General features: G+C 40.0%; 1 protein-coding gene across 7 annotated transcripts in view; it reads right to left on the bottom strand.

Annotated features, from left to right (window-relative positions):
- Positions 1-19,782, bottom strand: part of ATP10D (ATPase phospholipid transporting 10D (putative)) — a 118,959-nt gene that overhangs the window by 23,214 nt on the left and 75,963 nt on the right. For 4 of the 7 annotated variants that reach the window (XM_023224518.2, XM_023224519.2, XM_023224524.3 and 1 more), the window contains 4 exons: positions 18,505-18,689; positions 12,811-13,120; positions 9,771-9,847; positions 9,019-9,144 (listed from right to left, as the gene is read on the bottom strand). In XM_023224518.2, coding sequence (XP_023080286.1) covers positions 9,019-9,144; positions 9,771-9,847; positions 12,811-13,120; positions 18,505-18,689 — 698 coding nt within the window. The remainder of the gene's footprint in view (positions 1-9,018; positions 9,145-9,770; positions 9,848-12,810; positions 13,121-18,504; positions 18,690-19,782) is intronic. The other 3 variants (XM_023224521.2, XM_023224522.2, XM_023224520.2) reach the window with 3 other exon arrangements.

Here is a 19,782-nt window from a genome sequence, read left to right on the forward strand (position 1 = left end):
AGTCTAGCCCAGTGCCTGGCACAGACATGGAGTAGGCACAGCACAAACGTCCATTTTCTTGCCTTCTGGGTTCATAAATACATAGTGGTGACATGGAATGGTGCCAGCAGAGTGGTCAACCATCCCAGTTTGCTTGGGACTGAGGGGTTTCCCAGGCTTTGGGATTCCCAGTGCTAAAATCGGAACATTCTCAGGGAAACCAGGATAGTTGGTGACCCTAGAGGCCAGGCACAGGCATTCTACATGGTTTCCTGCAGTATTTTGTCTCAGACAAACTAAGTTCACTATAAAAAGCTCTGTGCTCTCAAGCAGGGCGGGCCACAGGAAAGGACATTGGACTTAGAGGGAGTTTTGTTTCAAGGCTGGGGGATACTTCCAGTTGATTCTTTGCCTTTAGATTATTTCCCTAACCTCCCTGAATTATTATTTCCTGCTCTGTAAAATGAGAATTATACTACCTTAGGGCTTAGTATTAAGATCAAGTTAGAAAATGGTCATCATCAGCCAGTTGCAGTGGCTTATGCCTGTAATCCCAGCACTTTGGGAGGCCAAGGTGGGCAGATCACTTGGAGACCATCCTGGCCAACATGGTGAAATCCTGTCTCTACCAAAAAAAAAAAAAAAAAAAATCAGATATTAGCTAAGTATGGTGGTGCGTGCCTTTAGTCCCAGCTTCTTAGGAGGCTGAGGTTGGAGGATAGCTTGAACTTGGGAGGCAGATGTTGCAGTGAGCTGAGATCACGCCACTGCACTCCACTCTGAGGGACAGAATGTGATCCTGTCTCAAAAATCAAACACACAAACAAGAAAGTGGTCTTGATCTGTAAAATGTCTTATTAAAAAAAAAATATTGTCATCATAGATACACTAGAACCTCAGGACAAGGGCCACAATCCCTAGAATAGATTTTCAATTTCCTGATCTCTTGACCTCGTGATCTACCCGCCTCAGCCTCCCAAAGTGCTGGGATTACAGGCGTGAACCAACGTACCTGGCCAGAATAGATTTTCTTAGTCTAGTGTCTATGGACATGGATCATGCCCAGTTTCTAAAAATGTATGGTTTGAGGTTTGGGACACTATTCTGGGGGAATGAATCCATAGTCTTCATTGGGACCTCAAAGGTTGTCCAACATCCAAGAACCATGGTCTCAGAAAGATAAGCTACTCTAATGGCTTCTGGTCCAAGCCCTTTGCATAGCATATAAAATATGCATTGTTTAGCTAGGTGAATAACAGATATCAATTAAGTCTGGAGATTATCAGTATGAACGGCCACTCAAGGATTATGGAGCAGGAAGACCACCGAGGTCCTGATTCTCTCTACTAACGAACACTCCCTCTCTTCGAGAGTGTATAGCATCTCCTCCTAATACTGGTATTTCTTTACTGTTGGATTCAATCTGGAGTTAAAAGGAGGTGAGGAAGTGAATGGATATTGCCACCATTGGGGAGAAGGTGAACAAATGCAAAGGTTTAAAATAAAAACTTGGAAGAGGGGCTCCTCTTTAAAAGCCATTGGCCACTAAGTCACTAAGTTCTGGAATTGTAAATTACAAGCTGCAGTTTTCCCCAGAAGTACATACTTAGGCAGAGATTTTATACATTTCAAATATTTTCCTAAAGTATCTGAGTTTTACTAAACTTTGACTAACTGCACTAATTCTAATTAGTGAAGTATTGAGCGATTCCTGAAAAGTGTATTGTGCTGCAGGAAAAAACAAATGTTCCTACCGATGGACATACACACTCAAGCACACAGAATTCTAAATTACACATTTGGGATCTCCTAAAAATGACTTATTTTTTTTCCCGAAAATGGTATTTTAATAGAGTGATATCAACCCTTGCCTACTACTAACATACTACATATGGACTTTAAAAACTAAGAGTGAATTTGGCCTAAAATTCATGATATTTACATAATTGCCCCACTTAGAAGATACTTACATCTGATTACATATGATTTTATAAAAGGAGGAAAATGAAATTTAAATAGCAGGCTGAAGATTAGAGGCCTGGATTTCTAATCAAATTCTGCCCTTTTAGGAATTAAATAATCAAAATATAGTTCCTTTATCGTTAAATAACTACTGAGCACAAATACATTTTATAGGTTGGCTAGAGAATTCTTGCATCTGTGAGCAACAGCCAGCTACATGGTAAGACGTACTAGGTTTTCATCTGTATCTGTGTCTTTACTATAATATACGGGGCATTAATTTGGAAGAGCTGATATTTTTTGATATTTCCAGTAAAACGGATGCAAACCTTTTCATTCTCTACTGACAGATAGCATTCAACATTTCATAATTCTTCTTGTTACAGCCTTTTTTTATGGAAGTTCAAAAACTAGATTTTAAATGGAACAGACAGGACTTAAATGCACAGGGAGTAGAAAATGTTAGCAGATGGAGAAGCCTGGCAATTTGCTGTCAGCAGCTGAAACATAGCACATTCCCAGCTTAGTTCTGATAAGACAGCAAGACCCAAGATGGCCGAATAGGAACAGCTCCAGTCTCCAACTCCCACCGCGAGCAACACAGAAGACCGGTGATTTCTGCATTTTCAACTGAGGTACTGGGTTCATCTCACTAGAGAGTGCCGGACAATCGGTGCTGGTCAGCTGCTGCAGCCCGACCAGCCAGAGCTGAAGCAGGGCGAGGCATCGCCTCACCTGGGAAGTGCAAGGGGGAAGAGAATCCCTTTTCCTAGCCAGGGGAACTGAGACACACAACACCCGGAAAATCGGGTAACTCCCACCCCAATACTGCGCTGTAAGCAAACGGGCACCAGGAGATTATATCCCACACCTGGCTGGGAGGGTCCCACACCCATGGAGCCTCCCTCATTGCTAGCACAGCAGTCTGTGATCTAACGGCAAGGCAGCAGTGAGGCTGGGGGAGAAGTGCCCGCCATTGCTGAGGCTTAAGTAGGTAAATAAAGCCCCTGCGAAGCTCGAACTGGGTGGAGCTCACAGCAGCTCAAGGAAGCCTGCCTGTCTCTGTAGACTCCACCTCTGGGGACAGGGCACAGCTAAACAACAACAACAACAACAAAAGCAGCAGAAACCTCTGCAGACGCAAAAGACTCTGTCTGACAGCTTTGAAGAGAGCAGTGGATCTCACAACATGGAGGTTGAGAACTGAGAAAGGACACACTGCCTGCTCAAGTGGGTCCCTGACCCCTGAGTAGCCTAACTGGGAGACATCCCCCACTAGGGGCAGACTGACACCCCACACCTCACAGGGTGGAGTACACCCCTGAGAGGAAGCTTCCAAAGTAAGAATCAGACAGGTATATTCGCCGTTCAGCAATATTCTATCTTCTGCACCCTCTGCTGCTGATACCCAGGCAAACAGGGTCTGGAGTGGACCTCAAGCAATCTCCAACAGACCTACAGCTGAGGGTCCTGACTGTTAGAAGGAAAACTAACAAACAGAAAGGACACCCACACCAAAACCCCATCAGTACGTCACCATCATCAAAGACCAGAGGCAGATAAAACCACAAAGATGGGGAAAAAGCAGGGCAGAAAAGCTGAAAATTCAAAAAATAAGAGCACATCTCCCCCTGCAAAGGAGCACAGCTCATCGCCAGCAACAGATCAAAGCTGGTCAGAGAATGACTTTGACAAGATGAGAGAAGAAGGCTTCAGTCCATCAAACTTCTCAGAGCTAAAGAAGGAATTACGTACCCAGCGAAAAGAAACTAAAAGTCTTGAAAAAGGAGTGGAAGATTGATAGCTAGAATAATTAATGCAGAGAAGGTGATAAACGAAATGACAGAGATGAAAACCATGACACGAGAAATACGTGACAAATGCACAAGCTTCAGTAACCAACTCGATCAACTGGAAGAAAGAGTATCAGCGATTGAGGATCAAATGAATGAAATGAAGCGAGAGAGAAACCAAAAGAAAAAAGACGAAAAAGAAATGAACAAAGCCTGCAAGAAGTATGGGATTATGTAAAAAGACCAAATCTACGTCTGATTGGGGTGCCTGAAAGTGAGGGGGAAAATGGAACCAAGTTGGAAAACACTCTTCAGGATATCATCCAGGAGAACTTCCCCAACCTAGTAGGGCAGGCCAACCTTCAAATTCAGGAAATACAGAGAACGCCACAAAGATACTCCTCCAGAAGAGCAACTCCAAGACACATAATTGCCAGATTTACCAAAGTTGAAATGAAGGAAAAAATCCTAAGAGCAGCCAGAGAGAAAGGTCGGGTTACCCACAGAGGGAAGCCCATCAGACTAACAGCAGATCTCTCGGCAGAAACTCTATAAGCCAGAAGAGAGTGGGGGTCAATATTCAACATTCTTAAAGAAAAGAATTTTCAACCCAGAATTTCATATCCAGCCAAACTAAGTTTCATAAGTGAAGGAGAAATAAAATCCTTCACAGATAAGCAAATGCTTAGAGATTTTGTCACCACCAGGCCTGCCTTACAAGAGACCCTGAAGGAAGCACTAAACATGGAAAGGAACAACCGGTATGAGCCATTGCAAAAACATGCCAAAATGTAAAGACCATCGAGGCTAGGAAGAAACTAGGCTAGGAAATGCACTAGTTAGTGCATCAACTAACGAGCACACTAACCAGTTAATATCATAATGGCAGGATCAAGTTCACACATAACAATATTAACCTTAAATGTAAATGGACTAAATGCTCCAATTAAAAGACAGAGACTAGCAAATTGGATAAAGAGTCAAGACTCATCAGTTTGCTGTATTCAGGAGACCCATCTCACATGCAGAGACACACATAGGCTCAAAAGAAAGGGATGGAGGGAGATCTCCCAAGCAAATGGAAAACAAAAAAAAAGCAGGGGTTGCAATCCTAGTCTCTGATAAAACAGACTTTAAACCATCAAAGATCAAAAGAGACAAAGAAGGCCATTACATAATGGTAAAGGGATCAATTTATCAGGAAGAGCTAACTATCCTAAATATATATGCACCCAATACACGAACACCAAGATTCATAAAGCAAGTCCTTAGAGACTTACAAAGAGACTTAGACTCCCATACAATAATAATGGAAGACTTTAACACCCCACTGTCAACATTAGACAGATCAACAAGACAGAAAGTTAACAAGGATATCCAGGAATTGAACTCAACTCTGCACCACATGGACCTAATGGACATCTACAGAACTCTCCACCCCAAATCAACAGAATATACATTCTTCTCAGCACCACATCACACTTATTCCAAAATTGACCACATAATTGGAAGAAAAGCACTCCTCAGCAAATGTACAAGAACAGAAATTATAACAAACTGTCTCTCAGACCACAGTGCAATCAAACTAGAACTCAGGACTAAGAAACTCAATCAAAACCGCTCAACTACATGAAAATTGAACAACCTCCTCCTGAATGACTACTGGGTACATAACGAAATGAAGTCAGAAATAAAGATGTTCTTTGAAACCAATGAGAACAAAGATACAACATACCAGAATCTCTGGGACACATTTAAAGCAGTGTGTAGAGGGAAATTTATAGCACTAAATGCCCACAAGAGAAAGCTGGAAAGATCTAAAATGGACACTCTAACATCACAATTAAAAGAACTAGAGAAGCAAAAGCAAACACATTCAAAAGCTAGCAGAAGGCAAGAAATAACTAAGATCAAAGAAGAACTGAAGGAGATAGAGACACAAAAAACCCTCGAAAAAATCAATGAATCCAGGAGTTGGTTTTTTGAAAAGATCAACAAAATTGACAGACTGCTAGCAAGACTAATAAAGAAGAAAAGAGAGAAGAATCAAATAGACGCAATAAAAAACTGATAAAGGGGATATCACCACCAACCCCACAGAAATACAAACTACCATCAGAGAATACTATAAACACCTCTACGCAAATCAACTAGAAAATCTAGAAGAAATGGATAATTTCCTGGACACGTACACTCTTCCAAGACTAAACCAGGAAGAAGTTGAATCCCTGAATAGACCAATAGCAGGCTCTGAAATTGAGGCAATAATTAATAGCCTACCAAGGAAAAAAAGTCCAGGACCAGATGGATTCACAGCTGAATTCTACCAGAGGTACAAGGAGGAGCTGGTACCATTCCTTCTGAAACTATTCCAATCAATAGAAAAAGAGGGAATCCTCCTTAACTCATTTTATGAGGCCAACATCATCCTGATACCAAAGCCTGGCAGAGACACAACAAAAAAAGAGAATTTTAGACCAATATCCCTGATGAACATCGATGCAAAAATCCTCAATAAAATACTGGCAAACTGGATTCAGCAGCACATCAAAAAGCTTATCCACCATGATCAAGTGGGCTTCATCCCTGCGATGCAAGGCTGGTTCAACATTCACAAATCAACAAACATAATCCAGCATATAAACAGAACCAAAGACAAGAACCACATGATTATCTCAATAGATGCAGAAACGGCCTTTGACAAAATTCAACAGCCCTTCATGCTAAAAACGCTCAATAAATTTGGTATTGATGGAATGTACCTCAAAATAATAAGAGCTATTTATGACAAACCCACAGCCAATATCATACTGAATGGGCAAAAACTGGAAAAATTTCCTTTGAAATCTGGCACAAGACAGGGATGCCCTCTCTCACCACTCCTATTCAACATAGTGTTGGAAGTTCTGGCTAGGGCAATCAGGCAAGAGAAAGAAATCAAGGGTATTTGGTTAGGAAAAGAAGAAGTCAAATTGTCCCTGTTTGCAGATGACATGATTGTATATTTAGACCCCATTGTCTCAGCCCAAAATCTCCTTAAGCTGATAAGCAACTTCAGCAAAGTCTCAGGATACAAAATTAATGTGCAAAAATCACAAGCATTCTTATACACCAGTAACAGAAAAACAGAGAGCCAAATCATGAATGAACTTCCATTCACAATTGCTTCAAAGAGAATAATATACCTAGGAATCCAACTTACAAGGGATGTAAAGGACCTCTTCAAGGAGAACTACAAACCACTGCTCAGTGAAATCAAAGAGGACACAAACAAATGGAAGAACATACCATGCTCATGGATAGGAAGAATCAATATCGTGAAAATGGCCATACTGCCCAAGGTTACTTATAGATTCAATGCCATCCCCATCAAGCTACCAATGAGTTTCTTCACAGAATTGGAAAAAACGGCTTTAAAGTTCACATGGAATCAAAAAAGAGCCTGCATTGCCAAGACAATCCTAAGTCAAAAGGACAAAGCTGGAGGCATCACGCTACCTGACTTCAAACTATACTACAAGGCTACAGTAACCAAAACAGCATGGTACTGGTACCAAAACAGAGGAACAGAAACAGAGGAACAGTAACCAAAACAGCATGGTACTGGTACCAAAACAGAGATATGGTACTGGTAACAAAACAGAGGAACAGAACAGTGTCCTCAGAAATAATACCACACATCTACAGCCATCTGATCTTTGACAAACCTGAGAGAAACAAGAAATGGGGAAAGGATTCCCTATTTAATAAATGGTGCTGGGAAAATTGGCTAGCCATAAGTAGAAAGCTGAAACTGGATCCTTTCCTTACTCCTTATATGAAAATTAATTCAAGATGGATTAGAGACTCAAATGTTAGACCTAATACCATAAAAACCCTAGAAGAAAACCTAGGTAGTACCATTCAGGACATAGGCATGGGCAAGGACTTCCTGTCTAAAACACCAAAAGCAACGGCAACAAAAGCCAAAATTGACAAATGGGATCTAATTAAACTAAAGAGCTTCTGCACAGCAAAAAAAACTACCATCAGAGTGAACAGGCAACCTACAGAATGGGAGAAAATTTTTGCAATCTACTCATATGACAAAGGGCTAATATCCAGAACCTATGAAGAACTCAAACAAATTTACAAGAAAAAAACAAACAACCCCATCAAAAGTGGGCAAAGGATATGAACAGACATTTCTCAAAAGAAGACATTCAGACAGCCAACAGACACATGAAAAAATGCTCATCATCACTGGCCATCAGAGAAATGCAAATCAAAACCACAATGAGATACCATCTCACACCAGTTAGATTGGCAATCATTAAAAAGTCAGGAAACAACAGGTGCTGGAGAGGATGTGGAGAAATAGGAACACTTTTACACTGTTGGTGGGATTGTAAACTAGTTCAACGATTATGGAAAACAGTATGGCGATTCCTCAAGGATCTAGAACTAGACGTACCATATGACCCAGCTATCCCATTACTGGGTATATACCCAAAGGATCATAAATCATGCTGCTATAAAGACACATGCACACGTATGTTTATTGAGGCACTATTCACAGTAGCAAAGACTTGGAATCAACCCAAATGTCCATCAGTGACAGACTGGATTAAGAAAATGTGGCACATATACACCATGGAATACTATGCAGCCATAAAAAAGGATGAGTTTGTGTCCTTTGTAGGGACATGGATGCAGCTGGAAACCATCATTCTTAGCAAACTATCACAAGAACAGAAAAGCAAACACCGCATGTTCTCACTCATAGGTGGGAACTGAACAATGAGATGACTTGGACTCGGGAAGGGAACATCATACACCGGGGCCTATCATGGGGATGGGGGAGGAGGGAGGGATTGCATTGGGAGTTATACCTGATGTAAATGACGAGTTGATGGGTGCTGACGAGTTGATGGGTGCAGCACACCAACATGGCACAAGTATACATATGTAACAAACCTGCACGTTATGCACATGTACCCTAGAACTTAAAGCATAATAATAATAATTAAAAAAAGAGAGAAGTGATGGATTATAACATTATCATTAGATTATGCAGCCACTGACTGAAGAAGGAATAGGGATTCTAGAATTACCTCGCAGGTACAATAAATGACAACAATGACCACTAAAGAAAAAAAAAAAAAGGACATCAAGACCGTCCTGGCTGTTCCCAATACTTCAATAAGGAAAGTGAGCTTAGCATAGGACACTTCCTCTTCATTCCTGATGCAACAGGCTTGGAAGACATGAAGGGAAAAGGCACAAATTCTCTGGGGTTACATACCACATTCTTATAGAAAAAATAGAGAATCATGTTGGAAAGCCGTGTATAACACCAGTGTCCGTGGACAAGAAGGAGCTTGCTGAGATGTTTGAACTGAGAAACGGCAAAGTCACTGGCCATCACAGCCTGCAGATGCAATGGGGAGAGAATGCCATCCTGAATGATCAAACATGTTAGAACAGACACAGCACAATTCTTGGGAAACTCTAAGTCTCATATTCTACCTTCTTCTGATAGCATTTGTTCCACAGATGAATGAAAATCATTTTTTGGATTATGAGCTTTTATCTGAATTTTGTACCTAAAATACCATCCCCCCCCTCCACACACACACATATACACACGTGCACACAGATAGGACACTCCCACTTCCTTCTCCTCTCATATCCTCTTCTTTCCCTTTTTTTTTTCCTCCCTCACCTGCCTCAAGATCTTTAGGTCCTTCATTCCAATCCTTAGTAGCTTCTTCAGAGTCAGAATTTACACAGCTATTGCAAGACTAAAACATATATTCCTATGATTTAGATAAGCTCTATTTTTAACAGGTGAATAATACAGCTAACATTATCCAGGAAATGCCATAATACTCACCTAGTAAAAAAATCAGTAAATGGATAGGTAAACTTCCTGTCTCCCACTCCTCAGCTAGCCACACACAGCCTCACTCTGCCGCAGAGAATTTACCGTGGAGAATGCTGCCTTTGGATGGGCAGGTCAAGGCCACAGAACTTGGTCGCACAATATCCACTCACCTGCATGCCTTCTTGACCCGAGACCCCTATTCCAATGTCTGCCACTTGTATCATGCTAACATCATTGGCACCATCACCTTCATGAGGCAGAAAAAAAGGAGAGAAACATATGAGGAGTAAAAAAAGGGTGTAAATGTTGCAAATCGATAGGGGCAGCTCAAGTGAACAAATAAATCCTTCAAAGTTCATCCCTTTCTCCAAGTTTCCCGGAAGTAAGTTAAACAGAAATGAAGTGGCATCCCACTGCCATCAGGAAGAATTCCAAACTCAACACTGCTTTGAACTCCTTCACGCTATGGCACCTACCCAGACTGATCTTGTTTTTCATGTCACTCATGCTACCTTCCGTTCTCCAGATACACCCTTCTCCCTGCAGCCATGCACATGATAAAACTGTCCTTATCACCCACAGCTCACTTTGCTGGATTTCATTTTTTCTTTTTCTCAGCTTAGATGTCATTTCCTCTGGAAATCCTTCTCATACTTTTTTAAAGATCAGATGCCCTTTCATAAGGCTTCAGCACCACCCTATGTATCTCTAGCACACCTATCACACAGTATCACGGTTGCTACAGACTTACTGGTCTCCCCAACACAGGCAGCTTCTTAGGAGTAGGTACCACATTCCTGCTGATAATGAACAATTGATCACCAACAATTCACCTGTTTTTCAGTAAAAGTATACTGGTTCTCCTCGGAAATTCTTAGTTTACGTGGTTTGTTGGGGTGAACCCAAACCTCCATATTTATACGGAAGCAAGTGACCCAGATCTGCACAATCAGCATCTTCTATTCCCTGGACTCAGTAATTGGTTCAGAGATGGACATATGACTCCAATTAATTAATATTATCATAAGTTATAATATAATTGTTATATATTATATATAATGTATGATATAAATTATAAGTATTATATATAATTCATATAAATATAATTATAATGTAATAAATTATAATTATGTTATATATAATTATAAATCCAGGAGTTTTCGCTTTGCAAACATCTGGATCCATAAGCTTGAATAATTCATTTATTTGTTTATTCAACAAGATAATTGAACAAAATTCCACCCTAATCCTGAAACTTTACTGCAACAATCTGAAAAGTGATGCTATCTTTTCACCCAAGTTGTTAATAGGATAGGATGGAAACCCAGGAGTTTTAGTGGCTACATCACCACCCTGGGGGGAAAAGTTACCTGAGACTGGAAGCAGTCCAGAGGGAAAACAGACATTGAAAGAGAGAGTTGATATGCCAAGTCCTCAGCTTAATACTGGAGTCTCTGAGATCTTAATCTCATACTACAATTCTCTTCAGTTATACTCATTCTTTGGTGTCAAGGCTTTAATATCCACTAGACTCTTTTTTTTTCTTTTCTTTCTTTTTTTTTTTGGGACAGAATCTTGCTCTGTCACCCAGACTGGAATGCAGTGGCACAATCTCAGCTCACTGCAACCTCCGCCTCCTGGGTTCAAGTCATTCTTTGCCTCAGCCTCCCTAGTAGCTGGGATTACAGGCTCCCACCACCATGCCTGGCCAAGTTTCATGTTTGTAGTAAAGGTGGGGTTTCGCCATGTTGGCCAGGCTAGTCTCGAACTCCTGACCTCAAGTGATCCACCCACCTCGGCTTCCCAAAGTGCTGGGATTATAGTCGTGAGCCACTGTACCCAGCCTGATATCCACTAGACTTCTGATTCTCAAATTTACATCTCTAGCCAATTTCTTATTCCTAAATTCCAGACTTTTATTCTCGCTTCACACCGATATCACTGCTTAGACATTTAATGGCCTTTTCAAACTTCACATGAATAAGACCCAATTCCCAATTTCCCCTGCCTCTATCTCAGTAAATGGCAACTCTGTTCTTTCTGTTCTTAGACATAACTTTGGCGTTCCCTTTGACAACTCTTTCTCTCATATAACATATCCAATATGTCAGCAAATGTCACTGGGTCTTTTTTCAGACCATGCCCATTATCTGACCACGTCCCAACCCTTCCTTTGCTCCCAGCTGTGCCCAAGCCGCCATCGTCTCTTGCTGAGTTATTAAAACTGATTTCATTGTCTCTGCAGTCCAACAATTACTCTGACAGAACAGCCAACATGATCATTTTGAATTTAAGGCAAATCATGTCCCACTTCTGCTGAAAATCCTTCAATGGCTCCCTAAATTTACAATGTCCTCTAAGACCCTGTGTGATCTGGCCCTCTGTCGTTTCTCTGACCTTTAATAACCTGCACAAAACTCCTCCCTTTGCTTAATCAGCTTTGTCCTCAAACACACCAAACATAGTTCCCCTCATGGCTTTCATTTTCGCTGTCTTCTCTTCCAGGAATATTCTTCCCCATGTCTCCCATGGCCCCTTTATGATTTCCTTCATGTCTCTGCTCCCAGTCAACCTTAGCAGTGAGACCTTCTTGGAAAATCGTGCTTAAAAGAGCAGCCCCAGCCTATCTCCAGAGCTCTACATCTCCTCATTCCACTTTATTTTTTCAATAGTACTTATCACTATCTGATGCCTTACAGATTTATGCTTTGTTTTACTGTATGCCTTCCTACTAGATGTAAATTCCTTGTAAAAACGTACTTTGTCAATTTTATATACTCTTGTATCTCCATTCCTTAGAAAAATGCCTGGTACAAAGAAGGCATTTGATAAATATTTGTGGAATGGATAAATGAATTGTCATGTCCTTGAATTTAGCTTTCCTGAAGGTAGAATATATGAATTTTTCAGTTCTGTGATTCAGTTTATTACTCGACTTAAGCTTGTTGATTTGGGGATCTGACACTGAACTAAGAAGTCTGGACTATTTTGTTGTTTACCATGTCACATCCCTACTACGTGGTTCACAGAAGGTGCTCAAATAGGTGATAGAGGAAGGTGCTCAAATAGGTGATGGGAAGGAGTGAATGTGGTAGAGAGCAAGGGAGGAGGAAAATGGAAGGAGCAGTGGAAGAGGAAGGAGACAGAAGGATCGGTGTCTGGTGTGGTGTAAAAGGAAGAAGTGCAGGACTCGGATTCATCCTCACTCACCAATGGCGAGGGTCATCACCTGGAGATGGCTGCGGACCAATTTCACCACTTCACTTTTCTGCAGCGGTGTGGCTCGGCAGCAGACCACAGCTTGACACCAAGATGTCAGTTCCAGGAACTGCTTTTGTAGACTTTCTTGCAGAGCAAACTCCAGGGTCTTACCAGTGATAATGAGTCCAGCTCGTAACCCGGAGTCCTGGGGGACAGGAGGCTGATGTAAATCTACACTTAATGACACTTGCTCTGGCAGGGCTTGAGTTTTCTTCTGAAGTTCTTTCAAAATTGTGCTCATCAGCATCCCACAGGCATCCTTGAAACAAGAGGCAAAGGTGGTTAGCCTCCAGGCTCCCTTAGTGCCAGAACCAGTTACTATTTTTATTGTCATTTTTTAGCAATTGCTGAATCAAGAAAACCTCAAATAATGAATAACTGATGATTTTCAAAGATTTTACGAGTCTTCCACAGAGAGTTCTGCGTGTATGTGGGGATGGGTTAAAAGGAAGGAGAACATCTCACCCCCAACTGTATTTCTTATAAAGAAATAGCTGTGAAATTTCTTCATGTGTGCAATTTGCCTTCTTGAACAGTGAATTCCAAGAGTCTTCTGGTCTCATTCTGCCAATTATTAGCTGCTTGACCTTGGGCAAACTATGTAACCTCTCTAAGCCTTAACTTTCTCATTAAAATATGCAAATATTATTTCCATCATAATGTTGTGAGGCTTAAGCAAAATAATACATGCAAAACTCCTAGTGTAAGGCGTGACACATGGCAGACATTTGAAATAGTAATTATTGTTTATATCTTCTTTTGGATTCAATGTATTCATTCACTCACTAAGTATTTAATGAGAAACTATATATTAGAAAACATTCTATGAGCTGGACCTACACCAACAAACATGAAAATTCCTGCCCTCATGGCGCTTGCATGTTGGCCAGGATGTTCTTGGTGGTACTTATCACATCTCATTTGTATACATCCTCACTCCATACTAGTTAGGAAGTTCCTTAAAGGCAGTTTTGAATCCTTCATGAGGCTTAAAAGAGGACGACATCAGGTACTCAGTAAACATTCATTGAATGAATTCTACTCAAGAAGATGAACAATAAGCTTATCCAGAAATTATTGTGTCAAGTGACCACTAAGAATAGATTCCAAATCCAGGAGCAGTGAATTTAAGTTTAGTTTATACACTAAGTCTGAAATAGTTGATTTGTGAAAGAGCTCTCACTCAGAGCTTGTTTGCTTTGATTTTAAATGCTGTTTCATCAAGCATTTCTCAACCTACAACAAAATAAGAAAAGCAAGGAAGAAGTAGATATGGATATGTGTGCATGAAACAGCACAAAAACTATAAACACTCTTGTGGAGTGTTCATAGGGCTCTATTTTAGGAATGAATTTGATCTCATACACCTCCAAAGCCCTTAAGGAAAAGTATACAAAGATGAATCAGATATGCTCATACAGCTCATTACATCATAGCAAAAATTATTTTTAAAATCATTCCGGAGTTTGGTTAAACTAAAAAGGCACATTTAGAAAGTAACATGCCTCACAGTCATTGAAAACATTAACATCGGGGCCAGGCGCGGTGGCTCAAGCCTGTAATCCCAGCACTGTGGGAGGCCGAGACGGGCGGATCACGAGGTCAGGAGATCGAGACCATCCTGGCTAACACAGTGAAACCCCGTCTCTACTAAAAAAATACAAAAAATTAGCCGGGCGTAGTGGCGAGCGCCTGTAGTCCCAGCTACTCGGGAGGCTGAGGCAGGAGAATGGTGTAAACCCGGGAGGCGGAGCTTGCAGTGAGCTGAGATCTGGCCACTGCACTCCAGCCTGGGTGACAGAGCGAGACTCCGTCTCAAAAAAATAAAAAAATAAAAAAATAAATAAAAAAAAACATTAACATCGGATTATGTGTAAGGCATTTGTAATTGAAAGAATACAGCCGCAATACCGTACAACAATATAAATATAGTCTTTGTGGCATCAATATGCTTCCAGTATACGGAATACAGTCTGTGGATATTCTCCAAAATATAATTTTAAATTGTAGTTTTATGATTATAAATTGATTATAAAGGTTTTTGTACTCTTCTATTTATTTGAGTATGTGTTTAGGTTTTACAAATTAACTATTTTTTCATTATAAAAATAACAGAAGTACGTACACACACACAGCTAATCTTCATTATCTGTGGAGTCCACATTTGTCAATTCGCCTACTTGATAAAATTTATCTGTAATTTCACAATACTTGAGGTGCTTTTGTGGTCACATGTCACAGAGTGACATTTGAGTGTCACATGCAGAGAGTGACATTTAAGTCACGTGATATGCCCATTCCCAGCTGAAGCTGAACACCATGATGCCTTCTTTTGCCAGTTCTCAAACTGTAGCAAAGTCTTCTTTTCATGGGCTATTTAGTGGCATATTTTTTGCATCTTTCTACTTTTTGTCAGCGATTTTGCTGTTTAAAATGATTTCCAATCATGGTGCTGCAGTGTTTCCAAGCAAAAAGAGCTGTGATGTGTCTTATTGGGGGAACTTACCCATGTTAGATAAGCTTTGTTTGGGTATAAGTTACAGTGTTGTTGGCAATGCATTTAACGTTAATGAATCATTAATACGCACGTGAAATAAGGTACATTTCAGAAGAAACAAGGTCACATATTGATTGTTGACAGTACATTGTAATTAGAGTAAGCTAACTTTGTATCTCCTCTAAAAGCAGTGGTCAGTGTTTACTAATTCAGAGCTCAAGGCAACTACATAAACCATAGCTCTACAAATAAGGAGAATCAACTGTATATAAGTAATATGTGATATATAATTAGAAAATATACTGAAATAGGAATCAGAACATTTAAAGCTTAGTAATCAGATGTGCTTAGAGAAATCACAAGCATTTGGAATCTCAGGTTATAAAACAGATAATTTATTTTATATGTCTGTTTGTTGTAATTGTCAAATGAGATCAGATATGGAAAGACTTTTTGTAGATTCCAATATAAATTATGAAGATAGAAAGTTACCAATCTGAGGAGAAAAGTTTAAATGAAATTACAAAAATAAAACTTAAAAAATTAAATGACCAATCCTGAAAGGCCTTTGTATATTCCAATGTAGTAACTAGTTACAAACAGAATATGACCATATTAAAACAAATGAAGAAAAAAACTTCTATGAGAGGAAAAGGTAAAGTTTGTAACTGGAAACACTTATAATCTAATTTGTAAATTGAAGAACAACATTGATGGAAATTTGTAAAGATGACACAACAAAAGTGACTTCAGACATTCCACTGGCTGCCACGTTGCCCATTTAGAATGTTATAGGAGCAATTCCTTCACTGTGACACACTGGGCTCCATGATCTTCAAGTCCTTTTAAACTCTTAGTCATTCCTGAGGGACTAGGAGTGTGAGGGGGAAAGAAAGGAGTTAAATACTACTGACTGAGTCCATACTACGTGCCTGGCTTTTTATCTTGAGTCGTGATTAAACTAAATTATTTATGTTTGTTGTATTCTATTTAGTTATTTGGAAAATTCACACGTGGAATAGCTATCGATAGCAAAAAGTTATAGATACTCAGTAAATACTTCTTGAATTGGTAGTTTTAAATGCCTTTAAACATAAGAAAAATTGTGTATTTATAAATAATTTATATAAATTTAAGGGTACAAGTGTAATTTTTTACATGGATATGTTGCATTATAAATGAATTTCACAGTCGTAAAGATTTTACTATTCACAACAATCTCTATTTTTCTTTTTTAATGCTTACTGAACCTCTTTCATCTCATAGGCACCGTATTAAACAATTTATATTTTTTCATTTAATGCTCACAAAAACCCTATTAAATAGTCATTACTCTCCCATTACAAGTAAAGAAAAAGCGGCATAGGAGGGTAACTCCCCAAGGCCGAATACTCGGTCAGCAGCAGGCCAAGCATTTGATCGCTAGTCTTACCAGCCACCTAGGCTACATTCTTTTTGGTGACTGAAATGACTAAGCATTTTCTTTGGTTCTGCCCCTGTAGCTACTGGGAGTTGGCTGGTGGTTGTGGTTACGGGTCACTGGGCCACTGTAAAGAAGAACCCACTCTATTTTTCCCTTTTCTCAAAATGTACTATTTAGCTGGGTGCTGGTTGAGGCCTGACTATAAAAACATGCTAACCAGGCGGGGCGCGGTGGCTCATGCCTGTAATCCCAGCACTTTGGGAGGCTGAGGCAGGTGGATCGTGAGGTCAGGAGATCGAGACCATCCTGGCTAACACGGTGAAACCTCGTTTCTACTAAAAATACACAAAAAATTAGCTGGGCATAGTGTTGGGAGCCTGTAGTCCCAGTTACTCGGGAAGCTGAGGCAGGAGAATGTTGTGAACCCGGGAGATGGAGATTGCAGTGAGCCAAGATCATACCACCACACTCCAGCCTGGGCAACAGAGCAAGACTCCATCTCAAAAACAAACAAACAAACAAAAACATGCTAACCAATCATGGCAGCCTTAGGCAGGCAAAGCTCAAGAAGTGATCTTGAAGAAAAGTTCCACAAGATTTCAAAGAAGGCAGACTGCAGTGATGGGATTGATATCACTGATTAAGTCTGACTGCTGAAGAAGAATGGGAGGAAGTTTTTCAAGAAAAAATAAACAATGTGCACAAATCTTGGAGGGTATCACTATACTGAAAGGCTTCTGAGAAAAATAAAACCCTCATTTATCTGATCAAACATTGGCGTTACAGATTAGCGGGAGGCAAAAATAGAAAAAACTGGTCTGAGTCTAAGCCTCTTATATTCCTTCTTCTTTAAAAAAATGACATTTTCCTTTTCCCTTAAACAGTTCTTCAAACTTATGATATTCTCGGGAGCACTATCTAGGAATTACAAGAAGGCATGATTTCCCTAAGAGTCTATTTTTTGAATTGCCAAAAAAATTTTAATAATTTATTCACCTGATTTCAATAGACACTATCACTTTTTCTCATCTTGAAAGGGAGGTAGATTCCTGTCTCAGGACTTGATATATTTTCTCATTTTGGGCTAAGTCCTGTCAGATCCCTGGTAATCCAGTGTGGATGGGGGGAAAGCAAATAAAAAAATAAAACAAAACTTTCTCCTAATGCCTTTATTCAGCAATGATTCCTCTGAATCATTATAATTTTCCACCAAGCCTTTTAGAAGAACTATGACACCCTTCCAAGCACAAGGTAGGTTTCTGGATAGAAAAAATTATCAAGAAGCTAATGGTTGCTGGCCGGGCACAGTGGCTCGCCCCATAATCTCAGCACTTTGGGAGGCCAAAGCAGGCAGATCACTCGAGGTCAAGAGTTCGAGACCAGCCTGGCCAACATGGTGAAACCCCGTCTCTACTAAAAATACAAATACAAATACAGGTGTGGTGGCAGATGCCTGTTATCCCAGCTACTTGAGAGGTTGAAGCAGAATTGCTTGAACCCTGGAGGCGGAGGTTGCAGTGAGTCAAGATAACCCACGACTGCACTCCAGCCTGGGTGACAGAGCAAGACTATGTCTCAAAAAAAAAAAAAAAACAAACAAACAAACAAACAAAAGCTAATGGTTGCTGTTTTGTTTTGTTTTTTCTCCTTGCATACATCAAATCTCAGATGTTCCAATGGCTTTGAAAATATAGAAGAACCGGTTTAATCTCAATATACGCACTTTACTTTGGGTATTCAGGATAAAAAGCTTGTCATCTGGCTCTAGTAGTTTGCATGCATAAGCTATGTTGACAGCTGTCTCCTGCTTGTCCCCTGTCAGCATCCAAATTTTGATACCCGCTTTGTGAAGAGCTTCTATAGATTCAGGAACTCCCTCCTGCAGACGGTCTTCAATGCCAGTAGCACCTAAAAAATAACCAAAGTGCAATAGGACTTGTAAGAAACCAAAGCCAGCTGAAGCTCAGCTAGTCTACAGTTGAATCATATCTGTTAGCTAGCTCAACCCTAAACTATATAAACTGCCCAGCTGCCTCTGGAGAGTCAAAGGAGGTTTGACAACCCAGACCAAAATTATATGCAATGTAATATTTTGGGAAGGAGGCCTCAGGGATCAATGAATTTATCAAACTTACTTGTTCTCCTTTTGGCTAGTTTCCTTATCTATAAATTGAAGGGGTTTGAGTCAATTGTTTATGCAACCACTACGATTTTATAATTCTATGATATTCCCAAGGATAAGGGTGGGATTTTATTTATTTTTATTTTTATAGATTTAGGGGGTACAAATGCAGTTTTGTTACACTGAAATATTGTTTAGGGGTGAAATCTGGGTTCTCAGTGTAACCATCATGCCAATAGCGTAAATTGTACCTGTTAGGTAATTTCTCATCCCTTGGCCCCTGACCTATCCTTCCACTTTTCTGAGTCTCCAATGTCTACTATTTCATTCTCCATGTCCATGTGTACACATTATTTAGCTCTTACTTATAAGTGAGAACATGTGGTACTTGACTTTCTGTTTCTGGGTTATTTCACTTAAGATAATGGCATCCAGTTTCATCCATGTTGATGCAAAAGACACAATTTCATTCTATTTTATGACTGAGTGGGATTCCATTGTGTATGTATATATGTGTGTGTGTATGTGTATATATATATATATATCACATTTTCTTTAATCGTTTGTTGATGGACACTTAGATTGATTCTATGACTTTGCTATCATGAACAGTGCTGTGATAAACCTACGATGGCAAGTACTTTTTTGATATAATGATTTCTTTTCTTTTGGGTAGATACCCAGTAGTGGGATTACTGGATTGAAGGGTAATTCCATTTTCAGTTCTTTGAGAATCTCCATACTGTTTTCCATAGAGGTTGTACTAATTTACATTCCTACCAGCAGTATATAAGCGTTCCTTTTTCTCTGCATCCTTGCCAACATCTGTTCTTTTCTGACATTTTAGTAGCCATTCTGACTGGTGTAAGATGGTATCTC

Source organism: Piliocolobus tephrosceles, chromosome 3 (genome assembly GCF_002776525.5).
Source record: "Piliocolobus tephrosceles isolate RC106 chromosome 3, ASM277652v3, whole genome shotgun sequence".
Lineage (NCBI taxonomy): Eukaryota > Metazoa > Chordata > Mammalia > Primates > Cercopithecidae > Piliocolobus > Piliocolobus tephrosceles.